Source organism: Manis javanica, chromosome 11 (genome assembly GCF_040802235.1).
Source record: "Manis javanica isolate MJ-LG chromosome 11, MJ_LKY, whole genome shotgun sequence".
NCBI lineage: Eukaryota > Metazoa > Chordata > Mammalia > Pholidota > Manidae > Manis > Manis javanica.
The window spans coordinates 100629902-100649648 of NC_133166.1; the positions used below are offsets into that span (position 1 = coordinate 100629902).

Sequence of the window (19747 nt, forward strand, 5' to 3'; positions counted from 1 at the left end):
CCTGGCTGGCGCCAGGGCGGAAGTGACTAGGCGTACGCCGATTGGGCCAATCAGCGTGCTGCAAGGCGGGGCCTCGACTGGCGATGGCCGGGTAAATTGGCGGGGACGGGGCGTGGCCCTGGCTGGAGCAGGAGGTTGAGGGGAAGTCGCACCTCGGGCTCCTCCCAGTGGGCCGGGCCTTGTGAGGCCACGCTCCCCGCAAACCTTCCCGGAAGCCCAGCGGCGGCTGGCTGGGAAGGGCGAGTCCACCTTAGCGTTCCTAGGCACCGCCCCACCTCCGGAAGGGTGGGAAGGAAACCAGAGCTGACGAGGTCCTCATTGTCCCTGTTCCGGAGCTCTGGATTGAAGAACAATAATCATCGATCTGAGAACAGAAACCCAGAGCCAGGCAGGGGATCAGTGCGGGGCTAGCGGCCCTCGGGGACCAGGTTTGTCCTGGGGTCCCCCAGACTGTCAGGACTGTCTGGGCCCCTTCTCAATGCCAGACGTGATTTCCGTGGCCCTCTCAAGGCCTGCCCTGCTGTGTTTCAGAATCCCAAAGAAGGTTTGCCACTGCCCTCCCAACCCCTAATGGGAATTACTCTCATTCCTCCCCTGAGAGGCCTCCTGGTCGCGTCAATTATTAAACAGCACCAGGTCATTTACATATTGAGTGTCAACTCTAAGAGGCCCTTGCCCTTGAGCAAGTACACGTTTTCCTGAAGAGGAAATAATGCCTGCGTGACAAACATTAAGGACAAAGATGCCATTAATGTTGGGATGGGTAGAAATTGGTAAGGAGGAGAACTTCCCTGGTGAAACAACGTCTCAGTGCTGGAAAATTAAGAACAAACGAGATGTATTTGAAGACTTGTGAGAAACCCTGTAGAACTATAAGAAAAAGAAAGAAACATGACCAGTAATAAAAGCAAACCCAAGGAGTGGACATTTTCCTTTTCGTTGGCAAAGAATCAAGATATCAACAACCAATATGAGTAAAGGTATGGAGGACCAGCACCATCGGACATTTAATTTTTAACGTAACTTTTACAGATGTTAAAAGTTTTAAATGGATATGACTTCTATTCCAACTGTTCCATTTATTTATCCCAAAGAAATCATCAAAGATGTGAACAAAGAACTTTGCAAAAATAGAAATCTAAGTGTCTGGGAGAAGTATAAGGAATTTTTGATAGGTGGCTTTATGGGATGAAATTCTATGCAAGCAAGACGTGACAAGAAATACCAATGTGAGAAATGATATATTTGTAATTGGAAAAAAGGTCTCAAAGTCACTATTGCTGGCATTCCTTTTATTAGAATAAAAGTATATTGATAAATATAAAATAGATTAATTGGAAATACACCAAAGTTAACTAATGGTTGATAGGATTATGGCTACTTCATTTTCTTCGTGCTTTTTGTTTTCCACATTGACTCGTGTGTTACTCTTGGACTCAGTTAAAGAAAAAATTCTAAAAATCCAACCTGTATCAACTGCTATTTTGTTTATAGAATGTTGAGGATACCGCATGTGTCCCATAGGGTTAAGATATGCAAGAATGGTGAGGAAATGGAATCTGTCCATATAAATCTCAAATACATCCACTAGAACTGACAAAACTTTAAACAATTTTATATCCAGGGTGTGCTAAAGGTGTTCTGGGCTAAACAAGCTAAGAAATTCCCTCTTCATCTGAAACCAACACAACGTTTGAAATCTTGGCAGAGCTCTGAAGAAAAATACTAATCTGGAGGTGAATGAAAGTTTAGAGTTCAGACACTGTGGTGTGGTGACATTTAATTGAAGGAGATGTCATTAAGGAGACAGTGAAAGGAAACACAGTGAGTGGGGATTACCTGAATTCTTACAGTTGTGACAGATCTCTTATAGTTGTGATATTTTGGAAATGTTTGTGGCACAGGGTTTGCACTTACTTAAGAAAATGTGGTATCTGTTGTTCTCTAAAACCATCTGTACACAATGTTACATGTCAGTTACACCTCAATAATCCTCAAAAACACTTTTCATCTATTTCTAAGCTTAGAATTGACATTTTTCTCATCAGAAAACTTGAGACATAGGGAAAGAAATATGGCTAGTGTTTGGTTTCCTAATTTCAAGGACTACATTAGATCAGTGATTGAGGTTTTACTGGAACTTTCAACCAGTGAAATTTCTACACCTAGGGTTCATCAAGCCATTCTTAATGTAATTGAAGACTTTCATATTGATTTCATGAATTTAGTTTGATTTGACCCAGTTGAAGCTCCATTTGAAAGGTTCTGAGCCTAATTACCTGTTTTTCTGGACCAGTTCCATGAGGGAGGGACAAAGTGTTCTGTATCTCCACTGCTGAGACAGTTCTAGGCCTGTGCATAATAAATACCTATTAAAAACTGAATGAAATTTATGGGTTTTGCTGTCAAATGCATTTAACATGTCTTAAGCCATTGCTACCCCATGGATTTACCAAATGCTGGGAAAGTTCTGAGAGATTTTGGTTTTAATAATTTTAGACACTAGAAATACAGTGAGATTTGTGTCTAAAAGGAATAAACAACAACTGTCTGCACAGAAAACTTTATTAAATGAGGCACTGCAAGCTGACCTATGTAGTAGAACTCCTGTCTAGCCCTTAGCCTTGATATTATTTTAGTGACTGAGTTCAAAGGGAGAGTGCTGGCAGTGAACTTCCCAAGGTCCGACAGGAACTGAACTCAAGAGTCAAGGCTTTGAGTGAAGTAAGGGAGTAAAAACAATGGTTCCTGACGGGTAAGATTCCTCAAGGGAGGAACAACCTAAGACAGGCACAGTCGCAGGGGGGCCATCAGGTGAGAATTTGGGGATCAACAGAGGTGAGGCTCAGAACCTCACCCCCCCTGCTTTGAGAGAAATCTTCTGCATCCGTGGATGTCTTGCTGCCCTTGTCTAGCCTGGATTAATACTTAGTCCATAGGCACACACCTGATCATCTGATCATCTACATTTGCCTTCTTACAGCACTAAACTATGTTTTCTACCTTTATCTTGCATCTACCTACCACTTCAGCATTTTATTAAAAATAAAAATAATAATAATAATAGGAGAAATGTGGGATCAACATATAAATCAAGTACAAAAATCAAATGAATATTCATATTTGACCTGATGGTTTATAGGTCATATTGCATGATCAAAACCGAAAGTTTCTGTGATGACTGCCCTTGTACTGTTCACCATGTAAGAATTTATTCACTCTGTAAGAATTCGTTCACCATGTAAGAACTTGTTCGTTATGCTTCAGAAAATTGGAGACTGACGAGAATTAGGCTTGAGATGGATTAATGATTGTACATTGAGCATTGACCCCCCTATACTGAATTTTATTGTTGTTAACAACCATTTGATCAATAAATATGAGAGATGCCCTCTCAAAAAAAAAAAAAAAAAAAAAAAAAAAAAAAACAATGGTTCCTGTTGAGGAAGATCCTCGAGAAGAGGTGACCACCAGATGACCAGAGAGCTGGGCCGCAGCTGTAGGAGGATCCTCACCCCCTCCTGTCCTTGGAATGTCAGTTCCACCTGCCTTCTCAGCTCCCAGAGCCTGCATCAAGAACAGCTTTGAGATGGTGACATGGTGTTGAGACCATCTGGACAATAATACAGGACTGAGTCCAGTTAAGGCTTCTATAAAACTGTTAAGATGTGGCAAGCAAGTATGGAGATCCACTCTGCTTGCAGCCACCAAAGACACAAGCCTTCTATTAAGATCCCCTGCTTATAAAACCTGCCACCTGCCAACCTGGAGTGGCCTGCCTCATCTTCCCCAGTCACTGCCCTTCCCTTTTGTCAGATAGTTTCAGATTACACCTGAGGAACTCCTGAGGAGCTTGTGAACCAGTAGTTCCTCCACTCCCCCGAAAGATTTTGTCACACTGCCAAAGAGAAGAAGAGAGGAAAGAGAATATGCATGTTTGTTGCCTGGGTTCTAACCTGTGTATTAGATCTCCTTTAAGGCTTTATGAATGGCATTTGGGTGACAGTAGGTGTGTGGGGATGTCATTAAACAGGGGCCAACTTATTTAAAACAGTATTAGGAGGCTCTGTCTCCAAAATTAGTATATTTACATTACACTTTCAGTGGTGAACTAGCACCATGAATGGGCCTGTGAATGCTCTCAGAAAAGGCTTTCCACTCTCATGATGAATTTCACAGTAGGTATTTGTGAAAACCTGAAAGAATGCCGAAACAGAGGATAGATAAGCCATCTCTTTTATGTTGGTCCTGGGAGTTATGCCATCTCTATTTGCACCTGGTGAGAGCCTACCAGCCAGTTAACCTTCATATTTAGCCGTTACCAGCCAAGAGCATTACTGTGATATGCCACACCCTACACTGGGATTCTGAGACCAATGTAGTACAGAAAGGAGGGCATGTCTCAGAGGCACACAATCCCATTTTGTTACCTCTTAGCTTGTGAAGGTTCTAAAAAGTAAATAGATTACAAACCATATTCCATAAGCAGATTTGCAAAGAAAATCTTTTATCTTTTCTCATTAAAATGGTAGAGACAGAAAATTTAAATGTCACAGACCTAGACTAACTCACACTTCACACTCAAGTGTACAAAGGGGCAAACAGAACAAAGCTAGAATGTTAGCATGGTAATAGCTCTGGAGACCATTGGTCCAGACCCTGATTTTCAGATGAAAAATATAAGGCCAGAGGTTAGCAGAAATGCTCTGTAATACAAGTTAAGTAAGGCAATATGATATTTTATTCCTAGTAAAAATATAACTAATCCCCAAAGATAAGTAATATAGTACGAAAAAAAATCTCATGGATTTCTTGCAATTATAAAACCACAGGGCACAAGATATTTCTCACTGACGTACTCCACTCTGACAGTAAAAATAGGAATTCATGATTTTTTCTTGTGATGGGTAATTTTAATTCTAAGGAAGGACAATTCCTAAGCATTAATTTATACCCTCCTCTAAAATTTGCTTCTTCAGGAGCACAAGAAATAATAGAGATTTGCTAAAGTACCGACTAAGCAAAACCATTGAGATTCTATTTATGTATTTGTGGACTCTTTACCTTTCTTCTTTTGGTGACCTGGATGTTGTCCTTTGCCCTTTTGGTGGGGGGAGGGTTGGTCTTTGAATTTTTAATTCTCTAAATAAGCTGGTTTCCCTTTGTGATATAAGTTGCAGTTCTTTCTCCCATTTTGTCTATTGACATTGCTATGTTGTTTGTGTTTTCTATCTTGCATGATTTTAAATTGAAAATCAAGTTGATATCCAGTTCACTCTTTATGTTTATCAAGGTCAATGTGTGAAAATACACTTTAAAAGCAACTATTAAAATCCAGAGTTACAAAGAAGGTAGTAGTAGTTACATACACATTTGTTGTTAAGTATCCAGAAAGTTACTGATATTTTCTAGAGAAGATTGTGCCAAATAAAATTTTGATCTATAAAGATGTAAATCCACTGAAGACTCCAGACTACTTATTTAGAATGTGTCAATACATGTTTATTAATTTGCTAAACTCTTAAAACTCATGTTCTCTTAGTTTTTAGTGTATTCTGAATCCATATGAAAGTAATCTAGTTATTTTTATTATAAAATCATTGTTATTTAAATTTTAGTATTGTTTTAATACAGAACATAATACAAAATGCTTTTGAAATAGAGCTTAGGAAGCATCCAAAGCTTAATTTTATTTCTGATATTTCTCTTGAATAGTCTTAAGCCATCTCCTCTATAATAGTTTAATGCCTTTTTAAAACAGTGTGAATCCCTCTCCTCAGACACCAAATGCAATGGTGTTTTATACCCAGCAGTAATAGTAGTATAACTTCATTCGGGTTCCCACACCTGATTCCAATGTGTGAAAGTATGTGGGAGGGGGGTCTTCCCACACGTACTTACACCAAGCAATTCTCGAACACCAGCAGGGTGTTGAAGAACTCAACTCAATTCTGATGCCCTCTGTCCAGAGACAGCACTGGATTCCCAGATAAAGGGCCTCATCCTACAAGACTGTCCTCCACCCCCTACTCCAAATGCTGGCCGCAAGCCCCAGGCAGTACCTGTGCTTCTGACAAACTGGCTACAAACTGGAGGTTCTACGACCTTCCACTTAGGTTCAATTAATTTGCCAGAGGGGCTCACACAACTCAGCAAAACACTCAACATTTACCAGTTTGATGAAGGATATGGTAAAGGATACAAGTTAACAGCCAGATGAAGAGAGACACAGGGCAAGGCCTCACATAAAGGAGCTTCTATCCTCCTGGAGCTTGGGGCCTGGCTCGGTGGAGCAGGGAGGTGTTCTGGTTCCCCAGGCATACATGCGCTCTCTGGCCACGAAGCAGGATCCAACCAAGCTCAGCAGAGACAGAGAGAAGTTCTTCTCAGGGGTTGTTGTGAGGCCTTCCTTGCCATAGTCATGATTGACTTAATTATTGGCAATTGGCTGATTCAGTTTGCAGCTCCTGCCCTTGGGTAGGGTTCAAAAGTCTCTACATGACAAAAACACCCATTTCAACTTTAAGATTCTGCAGTGTTTACAGGAACTGGAGATGATGACCAAATATACCTGGGAAATATATATTTGGTCATATGAATGACCAAATATGCATTATTTATAAGTCATTATAGCACAAACAAGAATTATATTTTTCTACCTAGAGAAAGTGAAAACTGATATTAGCGTATATTTTAATCCATTCTTTCTAAAAGGAGAGGGTTTTGCTTTATAGAAAAAAAACAGTCTATTGGAAAAGGAAATTTGTATATATAAAGAAACATGAAGAAAATTTCAAAATGAATAAATTTATTAATAGTGGTATCACTGGGTAACATAATTATATTTGACTTGTTTTCCATATCTTCATCCTGCAGTTTCCCATTTCTCCTTAATGAGCCCACCATATTACACACATTTAAAAATTAGAAAGATGACAAACTTGTAAACAGAAATCCTAAGTCACACCATCTATTTATAATTCTAAGTGCAGTCCTTCCCCTGCCTAACACACTGTGTGCTCTCAGCACAAGAAAAGCGGTGAAAGGGTGGCAGTAAACCTAAATAAGGGGCTGGAGCTTCACTACAACATAGGAGAGTGTCAGCATCTTCATACGCACAAGTTTGCGTCTCTGTGAAGTCACTTCCAAGACTGAATGAGTCTCAGATCTTATTCTGTTGAAATGAACTGGCTGATTTCCAGCCAACCATCTGAATTTGAGGTGTTCTCCAGCTTTACAGTACTTTGTCAAGGAAGACACTGGAGTAACAGGATATTTCTATTTAGATGACAGCATAGGAGATACTGAAATACCCAGAATTTATATGCTGATAATGTCTATGCTAGCATTACACATCTGTTACAAGTTCAGAAGAAATGTTTATTGCCCTCTGGGTGTGGTTGCTGTGGAGGGCAGAAGAAAGTATGGCATACACTGAGACATTGAATAGAGAAAAGAGAGACTAATGAGCAACTTAACCTTCCCTTCTTTTGTCAAAGGAAGAGTGATCTCAGAGAGGAGCAGCTAAACAAAAAAAGCCTCACTCCAGAAAACATAGAGGTTCCTCATTGAACACGCAAAATATTTCCTTGAGCCACTTTTCTGAACCATGGTTGTGCCAGGGGGAAAGAAAACAGTAGCTGGTAGTTTGGAGGGACTTTAGCTTCAGAAACCACATCCTCCCCTAAGCACAGTCAAGACGGAAAGGAGGGCTGTGTGGTCCAAGGTGCCCGAGGGCTTCCTGGCCGTGCTGAAGTCTCCCCTCTTCCTTATGGCCAGGATCGCTGTCCTTCCACCAGAGCCCCGAGGAGGCCCATCAGCTCACCTGACACCCCCAGTCATTATCGCCACCTCATCACTCATGCTTGTTCTCTTTCTACCTCAGGAGACTCCCCAACATCCTCTGGTACCTGCACCACTTTTGAATATTCTCATGTCCTTCAACACGTTGGCTGTGTCTTTGCAGTGAACCTGGGTAGCTGTGTCACCCTCTCTGCCCCTGCACCTGGCCTGGCTGCACAGGCCTTAGGCTTGGTTACAGACTTTCACTGACTCCTTGTCTACCATTTGTTGCCACAAATGATTAAACTTGCTTCTGTGGAAAGCTGTGGTCCAAATTCCAACCTTAGAGGGGAAATGTGAGACAAATTCATTAAGCACTTCCTACCACTTTTTAAAAAGGTGGTCAATAGTCATGCACACTTTGGTGTGTGTCTAGAGGCACATGAACATTCCTAAAAAGTTGAGAATAGATGAAATGTTGATAAATTTCTTCTCAAATATTTATTGTACACTTCTCATTTGATTCAGTCTATACTGAGGTAATTGTGTGAAATTTAAAAAGGGGTCCTTACTCAAATGGGTGAGTAACTCTGACCTGGGTTAATGCAACTTAGATTAGAAGAAAGGTGGACAGGTGTTTTAGGCAGGTAACCTGTTTTAGGAATGAGATGAAATCAAGGGAGGTTTTAAGTACTCTTGTGGAATATTTTTAAATGAACCTTTGCAAAGACAGCCTTTGTGCTCACTGTCCTCTATAGTTTTGTCTGTTTATTTTGGTGGCAGCAGGCTGGCTGTGAGTCAGTTTTGCAACTTTTCCATCCTACTACCCCAATAGTAAAAGCAAATGAATGCATCACCCAACAGCCTTGAAGGCATAACTAATATTTGAAAGCAGAATATTCTGTCTTTTTTATTTTAAAGTCTCCTGTATTGTTTTCTTTTCTCTTATATACCTATTAGTGTCAATACAGACACAATGCTATTCCTCCTTTACATGATTGGAACAACATTGGAAAAAATATTGTTTTACCGTGTCATTTTCACTTATCACTTCTACATCCCCTTGGTGTACTAGGCACACATTCCCAGGCATATGTAAATGCCCATTTGAGCAGGTTCAAGGTAAATGATCATTAAAGCCTCCAAAAGCAAATTGCCAATTTTGAATCTTTCAAAAGCAGTGCACATTTCTTTTACTTCTGCAAATATTCATGAAAAATCGCTATTCCAAAGAAGCAAATTGAGTTGAAACCAGATAATAAACATAAAGCTCTGCACATTTCCTTCTATTTAGAAGAAAACAGGAATATAACCTATACTTGGTGTTGTTTACAAAAATTCAAATTGCCTCTATCATTGTAAACTATAACATGACTCTTGCACCTGTTATCTTTGCCTGTGATCGCCTCCAAATTCCTCTGTCGAATTTAACATTTCTGACATGTGTGTAGATATCAATGGCAGGTTCAGATTAAAGCACACTGATATGGGAAAGTAGGACAGGAAGAAGGAAATTGACTAACAGGTGTTGTTTGTACTGCTTCCGATGGGAGGGCCTAAGCCCTTCCTAGGTCTTGTGGAACTGCTGCTTCTGACAGAGCCCTGAGGACCTTATGGTAGGAGATGTCAGGACTCCCGGGAATAGCAGAGGGACAAGGACCTGGTAAATGACTGGCTAAGATGGAGGAGGGGAAATAGTTTGGCTCTGTATGCCACGCAGGGTATGCGTCTCTGTGGCTTCTCAACCCTGCTGTTGTCGTGAGAGCAGCCGTGGACACTAGGTGAATGCGTGGGTGCAGCTGTGTTCCAGTAAAACTTTATTTCACAAAAATGGTCACTTTTTAGTGCACTGATTGCTAGTATTTAATTGTGTGTTGTGGGCGCTTTGAGTGGCAGAGAAATTTCCCTTTCATCGGGAACCTTTAGCAAACAGCCAAACGTTTACTCAGAACCCATTCTGGCCAGGCTGCCGTGAATAGGTGGGATGAAGGGGGAAGGTGTGGTAACAAGCCCACGTGGAGGAGGACAGGAAAGGGAGGCAGGCACAGGGGGCCAGGGCGGCAGAGAATTCAGGGCCAGTCGGAAAGCAGGGTACGACGTAGAGCAGGAGTCTCCTGGGGATCCGGGAGACGTCCTGCACATTTAAAAGATGTAGGATTTGGGAGGACACCCGTGTGGCACAGGCTTGGGGTCCACAAGAAAGAGAAAAGCTTACTACTTCTGGAAGGTTCACAGCATAAATGCCCAAAACTGTCAGAAAGCTTTGGAAAAACTGCCTGCGCACAGGCCTGACCGAGTCGTCCCCCCAACCACTGCACACAACATCAATCCAAGAGGAGCCAGCCACCCCCAGGGCATTTCCCCTCAGGCGGGACTTCCTGACGTCTTTGGTATCAGGGACCCAACTGGTGCACTATTATCATATTCAGATCGTGGCTCCGCTTTGAATTGTTGAAACATTTTGAATTCCATATATGTGCTAGGTACCTGTTATTTTCTTGATTTGTTTGTAGAGTTTGAGGATGAAGAAGGTTGCTTTCTTGAGGATGTAAGTGGATAATCCCTTCTTTAGATTTTTCATCTGTATCACTGCTAATTGGCAGAGGAAACAAATAGGAAAAACACTTTAACTATATACGTTTCAGTTTTGAAAAATATTGTCAGCAGCTTTCACTTGGAAATTTAGGGCATAATTTTCCTAATTTTTGGAAACCTTCAAAGATATCTAAAAGGAAAAATACATCAAATCCCCCTTTTCAAGATTAAGTAAAAACTTCAATTAGGAAATAGTACTAAAACCATTCTATACATTTTTCAGAAGACTAATTTGGTTATAGGCAAGTGTCCTTGCCTTAGAAGTAATTCAGATTACTTCACTTTTACCACAAGGTTGTGACATTTGTGCTTCACAACATAAGTGGCCTTGCACTCAAATCTTACACAGGTTCCTTTTTCCCCTATACTGAAGATATACGTTCTATTTTCTGTACAATTAATATTCACAGTTAGGAGATATCACAGGAGTTGTACTGAAGCTATATGAGAACTGACAGTAAATGAAAGTATTTAATCACTTTTAAATGTCAATAATAGCACTCATATAATTAGCAATTACATTTTCTGACATTCATCATAGGCAAGGCACTGTTGTAAGTGAGGTAGGAGTTATTTCTATCCCTGTTTTACAGGATAAGTGTCTTGCTCAGGGTGTCGGAGCCAGTGAATGTGAACAGGTTCTTGCCGAGTGCAAAGCCCTTGGTTTTCCCCTGATATGCTAGTCTGCTTCACTGGGTGTTCTTAGATATTTATATTGAATTTTACATAGAAGAAAGGATAAATAATTCCAATGCCTTTATATTTCAAGTACACATTGGTATTCGGGATTTAAGAACAGAAGCACACAGAGTTAACTTACTCCACCTCTTAGCACAACTTCATTGTTCAGTGACTACCTCTCATGGAAAATAGGAGGACCTCACTTGAGACAATGGGGAAGACTGTGAGTCAGGAGCCAAAGTTTTCACAGGAGAAGGAAGGGCAAATGAGATCAATGCAAGAGGAAAAGCAGAGGGTAGTACAGCCAGGTGATACGCACTTCCAAGCAGCAGTGACTAAGCGGGTAGGTGAGTAATGGCCTGAAAGTGGTCTTGGCTGATGAGCGATACATGGGGTGTGAGATAAAATAGCCCTAGTGAATATATGCTGAATGGTTGGCCATCCAGCTGACTAATGGTGGTTATAAGGTAACAGAATATGTGTATTATTTTCTGCCCTCAGTTCCTGGCACAGATCTCTGAAACCATTTTGTAATTTTAAATCATAAGAGCAGTAGGATTATCGCTTATCTCTTATTTTAATATTTGGTTTTTGACCCCATCCTTAATACAGGGCTCCTAAAACCATTGTAAATTCTAAATACCAAGAGCACTAGCAGCAACTTTGGATATAATGAAGCAACTATGGGTGGGCTCCTGGGCATCTCCTGAATGGGGGCAGATCTCCAGAAAGACTAAGACACATCAGCTGTGTGCCCAGAAAGGGTACACAGGGCAGTACAGGGAATCTTTGCAGAGAGTGGCCTTATTAGTTTTGTCACTCAAGCATCATACCAGTGGAGACTTAGAAGTACTGTCTGACTATGGACAAGACAGTTGTTTTGTATAGAAAAGGGAATAGATCAGAGGCAGAAACAAGAGGCAAGAATAAACAGCCTCTGAATGAAGGAATTTCACAGTATTATTCCTCTGTGATCAGTGCATGACTTGTTTAAATTTCCTCAAATTATTGATGTAGTAAATCCACAGTGACATATCAAATGTGCAAACCACAGCGTTCTTTTCATGAGTGAATGTCAAGGCAGCAAAATTAAAGTACAGAAAGATCTATGCGAATGGAAAGGAAAAATTTCCCTAGATCTTCACATGGACAGAGGCCCTTACAGAAAAACTTAATTTTGTTATCAGCTAGTAACACAGAATAGAGTAGAAAAGGAGAGATTGCTTACTGTTCTCTAGAAGGATACAGACTGAATATACCAGAGGAGCTCAAACAATTCCAGTAAAATAGAGGAGGAAAAAATGAATATCGAAAGAAAAAAGGAAATATTCCAGCTTTGTACTATACACTGTTCTGGATACTGAATTTCAGTATATCAGAATCAGATTCACAAATGGGCAACTAAAATTATCACCAGAATAACTAAAAAGGTTCAAGATTATGAGTCAGATAATCAGGACCCAACTGTAACTCGTAACAACCTGCTAGTGGTATGATTTTAAGCAAGTCCCTGAATTTCTCTCCTCTGCTTTGGGGCAACCATGTCATTGGGCCTACCTTCCTCACAGAGTGGCTTTGAGGACCAAGGAAGACAATAAATGGTACAGCATTTTGTAAACGAACATGTTAGTTGCTGCTATTCTTATTAATCTTGATGACTGCACGAGGGGAGGTCCAAAATCATTATATAAAAATTATTTGAGTGATAAAGAGCTCCGTGACTTTGGGAGGGGAGTGCTGTGGAGAGTGGAGGGGATTGAATAGAGTGTGGAAAGCCCCAGGGGGGGATGCACAGGGCACCTGACACTGAATCTGGGAAAACTGAGGATAGAAGCAAAATCATCCACAATGGGGTACACATCTGTAGTGCTTTGCTCACCATGTTTAGTGCCAATATATTAAAATCATGAGCATCCTTGAAACCCTGGGGTATATGTAGGACAAGTTGAAGATGCACTATTTAATCTGGCAGAGACTTGGGGCAGAATTCCAGGGTTGAGAAGAGTGACACTTCTAGCCATCACATCTTTCAGTCTCAGGACCTGCTGCAACCCCGGTAAGTTATCCCCAGCTGATCACAACAGTTTTTCTGTGGGATACACACCACCACCTCAACCCATTGACCGGTTTTTGTAACTGTTCATTTCCCCTGCTAACCTCACTTTCTGGCCACTTCCTTCCTACCCCCTTCACTAAATAGGGCACAAAGAGTTAATTTTCTTTTTAAAAAAAGCAAAAGCAGTTTGAAGAGTTACTAAGAAACTTAAATGAGATAAAAATAGAAAGCATACACACACACAGATAAATGATTTTTTTCCTCAGTAAGGCCTGCTCTAATCATATTAAAGATTGCAAATCCCCCACACCCATCTTTGCATCTCTCTTATTCTGCTCTATTTTTTATAGCCTTCATCCCCTTTAATATAGTTAATTAATGAAGTGTCTTGTTTGCAGTCTGTCTCCTTCCACCAGAATGCAAACTCCACAAAGACAGGGACTTTTGTTTAGCTTCACTGCAGGATACATAACAAGCCTTAGAACTGTCCCAGGCACAGAGAGTAAACAATAGATATTTACTAAACAAATTGCCTGTGCTAAACACCACGTAAAAGTGTTGCCAACAACTGAAACCTGGTTAGTTTCTGAATTGTGTCCTGTATCCAAGGTGGACATCCAGGCCTGGTTTGATCTTGTTTCCCAAAGCGCAGGCCATCTTGGGCTACACTAGTCCATGCCTGTCTGTCTTTTTGCCTCTGAGATAAACTGTTTTTCTGGCTAGACAATTCCTAAGGTCCTCTCCACCCTTATGTTTTGTGTCTCTCCCATGACTTCCTTCTTCTTGACTGTGAGGACATTTATGCCCTTCTCTTACTGGGAGGAAAACTTGAGCTCCAGATAAGAAAAACCATCCTCCCCATGAGGCTGCACTTACTTAGCTTATCAGCTTTACCCACGCATGGACATATGATGGAATGCTTAATCAGCCCAATTTCCTCTATGAGGAGGTAATTGTGCATTATGATTATTTAAGTTTAGTACCTCCCCCCACTAATTTTTATTATGCATTTTTTTCTAACATGAAAGTAGATGGCATTTTATTCTAATAATCCACTCCTTATCCCAAGAAGTAAAATAGGCCAAAAATAAAAGTTTAGAAAATGTTTTGAAATTTTCATGGATTGCACACATATAATAGGCTTTATTGTGGGCTACACTGATGTTTGGGAGGTTTGCTGTCTGATCTTTAAGGTGAAGGAGGACCATGATTTTTTTCCCGGGCATTAGCCCTGGTTGCCACTGGAATATTACCCTTATAAAAATGTGGAAAAAACAGGAGGCAGTTTTTAAGAGATGGAATGAAGAAATGGTATATGATCTGAGGTTGTTTAAATTAAGATAATCATTTCTAAAGAAATAAATTTTACGAAATGGCTATTAAATCTTTTTAATGCCTCGGGACAATAATACAAGGAAGTGATCTTAAATAACATGATACAAAAAAATCAACAGTTAGACTTGGGAATTTGACCCTCCAGTTGATTAACAAGGAATCGGCCATAAAGATGAGGGAGGGAGGGAGGAGGCGATCATCTTGGATATCTCAGAGGAAGAAAGAATCATTGACCCTGGGTGGTTTTAACTGGACACTGGTACAGAAATACAAACTTCAAATTGAAAAGAAGCTAACTCAAATGTCTCTTGTGTAAGGCGCAAGGTACCTGCTCTTCTATGCAACAGACTCTACTAATTCTCTTCGAAGTAAACCGTATCACAAAGCTATTTTTCTTCCATAAGCAGATCACAGACATGGGCTTAGAAAATTGTGCAAGTGGGCGAGACTACCATTCTGAAATATTCACAGGTTATAAACCAAAGAGGAAGTTGCATTCTCCAGTCACATTAAAATAGGAAGGATAGTTCATTTGTAAAGGTTCAAAGATAGTATGACTCTGAAGAATGATTTTTCATTTCATTTGTAATGGGTTGATGATTGCACAGGAACTTTGATAAAGGACACTCACTCTACATGCATCCGAGGATACCAGTTTTGCCACACCATGGTCTGAATTTATTTTCTTTTTAACTGAAATTGCATTATAAGATATCTTGATCTCTCATTTTACATTTCATTCATCATAAGGGGATACTTACTGTTAAAGATGCTAGAGTACCTCAGCAAATCCTTCATGAAACTTAACAACTATGAGAGCATCATATGGCCCTAAAGGAAAGATAAAGGCCACAAAAACATCATCTGCCACAACATGATCAAACGGCAGCTCTGAGCCAGTGACAATTCATCCTGTTTTTATTAAGTACACAGCCTAATCTTTTTCTAATATAAAAAACCACTGGTCTTATTCACACAATTTCATTTTACCTTGTGCAATCAGAAGAGTCTGTTTTTTTCTTTTTAACTTAACTTTTGCCACAAAATAATATAATTATAGCAAGAAGTTTATAAAACAAAAGAAAAAATATCACCCATAATCCTACCACCCCAAAATGTTTTGGTACATTCCCTTCTGGTACATTTTCCCCGGCATCGAAGTTTTTACATAGTTTTCAAATAGAAATGCAAATTATGACAGAGACAAACTAATATAAACTATTCTAGTGGATCTATCATAGTGTAGTCTAAGATTTCTATTGTATATTTGTTTCCAGTTTTATTTGTAATGAAACCTTTGACAAAAGTGCAGGAAGTATTTTTCATATTTTATATTATTTCATTAAATTGGGTTCCCAGGAAGCCTAATTGGCATGAATAGTAGTATTATTCTCTACATACATTACATACTTGGATTTCATAGGATTTTTGCCAATTACAATGGAACCTTCAACATAGGAGGATATCAGCTTCATCACATCCTTGCTTGTACTGAGCGTTCATATAAGAAGCTTTTTGTTGTTAATTTAATGGGCAAAAAAAAAAGTTCCTTGTGCTTTTCTTTTGTCTATCTTCAGTTTTAGTGACAGTTAACGGTTTCCAGATATTTATATACTTGGGTAAACGAAATTTATGCCCTTCCTTCTAATCCTTCATTCTTAGGTTGTTTCTGCACTTCCGTGCTCCAATGTTAATGTTGTATTGTGTTGAACTGTGCAGAAGAAACTCCATTTACCTTAGACATGTCATGGAGAAGTTTTGAGTTAGAACATTCAGAGAGTGAGCAGGGGAAGTAGAAGTATAAACTAACGAGCTGGAGCTTTTGAGAGTCTAGATGGGAGAGAGAACTAGGTTCTAGGAAAGCAGTTGCTTTAACAAATGGAATTCTGGGGAACAGAAAAGAGTAAAGTGGATTTTAGGACATTTTATGAGTGTCATATAGTGTAAATCCTTCGTTAAGTCTCTGACAGATTCTGAGAGTCTTCTCTTAGTTTTTACATTGTTCCTGGAATTGAATTTACTTAGCTGTTGTCAAGCAATACTATGTTATGTTAGTCTTGAGATGGCACAGGTAAATGCATGTTATATGTGCTGCTAGTGGCACGTTCTGGCCCTAAGAGGAAGCTCAAGATCATTCCTAGGCAGGAAGGTGTGGATAAGAGTCAAGTCTCTGGCATAACTGGGCCATTGAAATGAGGGATATGGGGGATTTGACAATTCCAAGAAATTCTTCATTCTGTGATGCTAGCTTTCAAAGATTCCTTTTCTTACTTGGAATGCTATTTTCTCGTGAAACGTTCAATGGTGTGTTATTCCAAGCCTGGACCCCAATCTATTTTCCCATATCCTTTCTAAGAAGGCCTAGGCTGGTATCTTGAGAAATCTATCCTTAGCCTCAGGGCAAAATACTATTTTTTCCATGGTCTCATCTATCTTTGCCTCTTAGTACAAAGTGGTAAGATGTCAAGGACCAAGATTAGATAGGTAGAGACTGGGAACAAGTCTGGGGATCTGCTTTTAGTCTGGGTCTTGTCCAGAGGGTCAAAAGGGTTGATATGTGAGCCAGCCCAGTTCAAGAGGAGTGTACACGAGGGTCTGAATGCCAGGAAGCTTCTGGTTAACAGTTGTTTGGCCCATTCTAATTTTATATATATATATATCTTTTATGAATCTGAAGAACTGCTTATCATCTGGTATTTGGGATCTTAGCCTAAAAATTTCCATGTCATCATGACTAATAGTGGAATTTTTTCTTTTGTTCCATTGTACATTTAAGGTCTTTGTCCTTTTATTTATTGTGAAAGTACACAGGCTCTACAGATAGGCAGGTTGCCTTGTTAGACTCAGGCTAGCCCATTTTTGTGGTTTTGAGCAAGCTACCTAAACCCTCTGTGTCTCAGTTTCTGTGCCTATAAAAATGGGTGTAATAAGAAGAATACCCTTCTCACACATTGTTGTTTGCATTAAATTGGAATCTCCGTATCTAAATTTTGAACAGTTTATTAAGTGCTTGGTGTATGTTAACTTTTACAACCGTTACTATCATTACTACTACCACTACTGTTACTTGTCTGACAACACTATAAACACTTTATTATATTTTTCACATATCTCCCTTTGATCTACTGCCTTATTTTCCTTTCAAAGCACACAGGTGTACATCACATTTGTTGATCTATTTTGATTTTCTTTATTACACTAAAAGTTCAAAAAGTTGGCCTTATTCTAGCTGCTTGATAAATATTCTTTTTTTTTTAACTTGAGCTTTTCTGTGATTTGACTTTTAAAATAGCTGCCAAGAACATATAACATTACCCTTTTGTTTTGAGGAGAACCTTCTGGTGTCTTAATGTGTATAATTAATCTTTAAATAATTCCCTGAGTCCTCATACTTGTTTATGTAACTAAATCAAGGAGCGGTGAGCTTTCTGGTTTCTGCAGAGCCTCAGGGACTCTGTAGCTTGTGCAGCCCATTCTTACAGATAATCACTTACCATCACTGTTGTGGGCCTCAATATTTCTATCCCTAAAATCAGAGAGGGCTGGGAGTATTTACAAGTAAATACATGAAGTATTTCAGAGACTTTCAGGTTGGAGAGCACCCTAGGATCCTGTAACCAGAGCAGCCAGAGGACTAATAGCTCCTTCACCTTTGAAACATAGGAATGTCCAAAACCCTTCCTACCCCATCCCTGCCCTTAGCATAGTGTTTCTAAAAAGAAATAGAAAAGAAATGAAATAAATCAAAAGCAAAAATCACGAACTTACAGTTTTGCAAAGTCAAAAGAACCACATTTGAAAGGAGGCAGAATATAATGCCATGCTCAAAACAGGGACCGAGCAGCGGTCCAACCCAACAGCGCCACGCCGGTGCCGCCTATCACAGACTAGTTACTGATGTCTGTATACCGCAGTTTCTTCCTGTGTAAGAGCAAGAATTATACTCTGCCCAACCGCCCCATCAGATTCTTTGGAAACTAACAAAAATAGCTTGTACAAAGACCCCAGTTTAATTTAATAGTTTAATAATGTTTTTAACTCCATAGTTTGCAATTTTTTGGAATATTGCCAACAAAGATTTTTAAGTGAGAAGCCATTTTTGCAAACAGGAATAAAGGAAATAATGCCTGGAAGTTCTTCCAGGGAAGAGATTAAATAAATGCCTCATGTTGGTCTTGGGGACTATAATGAGTCCCCATATCTAGTAATTCCAGGAATTAAATGATCTTAACCTCTTTGCAGTGTGGTTGACAGAAACTGCCTTATTTAAGGCTTCATTTTCCTCCTAACAAAGTATGCTTCTACCTTCTTATTTACCATCTACGGGCATTTGTGAGGACCAACTGTGACCCCCTGAGGTCCTTTAGTTATAAATAAAAATATTTAGCTGAAATATTTTATTACTTAAAGCTCAGACAGCATTTTAAGTCGCTATTTCCTGTCTATTGTATTACTGGGAATCCACTAGCTCTTCCTGCCTATTCGATAGAGTTTGGGGGGACCCTTGGGCAGCCTTCCTTCTTTCCTTCTGTTCTGCTTTTCTCCTTCCTTTTTGATATGCATTTCATGATCCTCTCAGAAGTGCTCTGTCAGCCTTATTAGACTCGTGCGTCAATCACCCATACAACCCAGCAAGAATAAGAAGTACCTTTGCAATCCTGATCAGACTGGCTCCAGGTTCCCTGGTGCATACAGAAAATGAAGGCTTTTCCCACCAACAGGTAGCCTGGGTCACAAGTGTAGGTGACTGTCATCCCAGGGAGATAGGGAGCTACACGTCCTCCGATGAGATGCCCATTGCGGATCTTGGGTGGAGGTGGGCATGCTAAGGGAAAGTCCCCCCAGGCACAAGGAAAGACATTCAGTTAGACAAAGAAGTCTGAATCCGCCAACACGTGTGGTAATATCTCTATAAGAGCCGCAGGAAGACACAAGGCACTAAATGTTTGCTGATCAGCGGGAAGCCTGATTGTCTAAACGCAGACGTCTCAGCCTTTAAACAGGATCATGCGCAAACTGCACCAGACTGGAGTACCACCAGATCTACAAACTACGAGTTCAGTGCCGTCTGTCCTCAGTGGAGGACGGAGCTTGTGTGGACAATCACAGACACAAATGAGCCTCTGATTGTTGGGTGGTGTCATCTAATGCCAGCATTAAGGACTAATTTCATTAAGGACTAATATGGAAAAGGAATGAGCTGCAGGGGCCAAGTGTACAACCTTAAATAAGCTCCACTTCTCCAGGGCGTCCTGAGTTCCCTTTGCTAAATGCAGTCAGAGGCTGAGCAGAACACTT

General features: G+C 40.1%; 2 protein-coding genes across 2 annotated transcripts in view; both read right to left on the reverse strand.

The window, feature by feature from the left end:
* Positions 1-6787: 6787 nt before the first annotated feature.
* CR1 (complement C3b/C4b receptor 1 (Knops blood group)) overlaps positions 6788-19747 on the reverse strand; it is a 130022-nt gene continuing 117062 nt past the window's right edge. The window contains exons 27-28 of the mRNA XM_073216999.1: positions 15211-15280; positions 6788-10371 (exon numbers count right to left, since the gene is read on the reverse strand). Coding sequence (XP_073073100.1) covers positions 15222-15280 — 59 coding nt within the window. The 3' untranslated portion in view covers positions 6788-10371; positions 15211-15221. The remainder of the gene's footprint in view (positions 10372-15210; positions 15281-19747) is intronic.
* Positions 6788-19747, reverse strand: part of LOC108394126 (membrane cofactor protein-like) — a 49741-nt gene continuing 36781 nt past the window's right edge. Inside the window, exons 2-4 of the mRNA XM_073217020.1 lie at positions 19098-19274; positions 10270-10374; positions 6788-8124 (exon numbers count right to left, since the gene is read on the reverse strand). Coding sequence (XP_073073121.1) covers positions 8084-8124; positions 10270-10374; positions 19098-19274 — 323 coding nt within the window. The 3' untranslated portion in view covers positions 6788-8083. The remainder of the gene's footprint in view (positions 8125-10269; positions 10375-19097; positions 19275-19747) is intronic.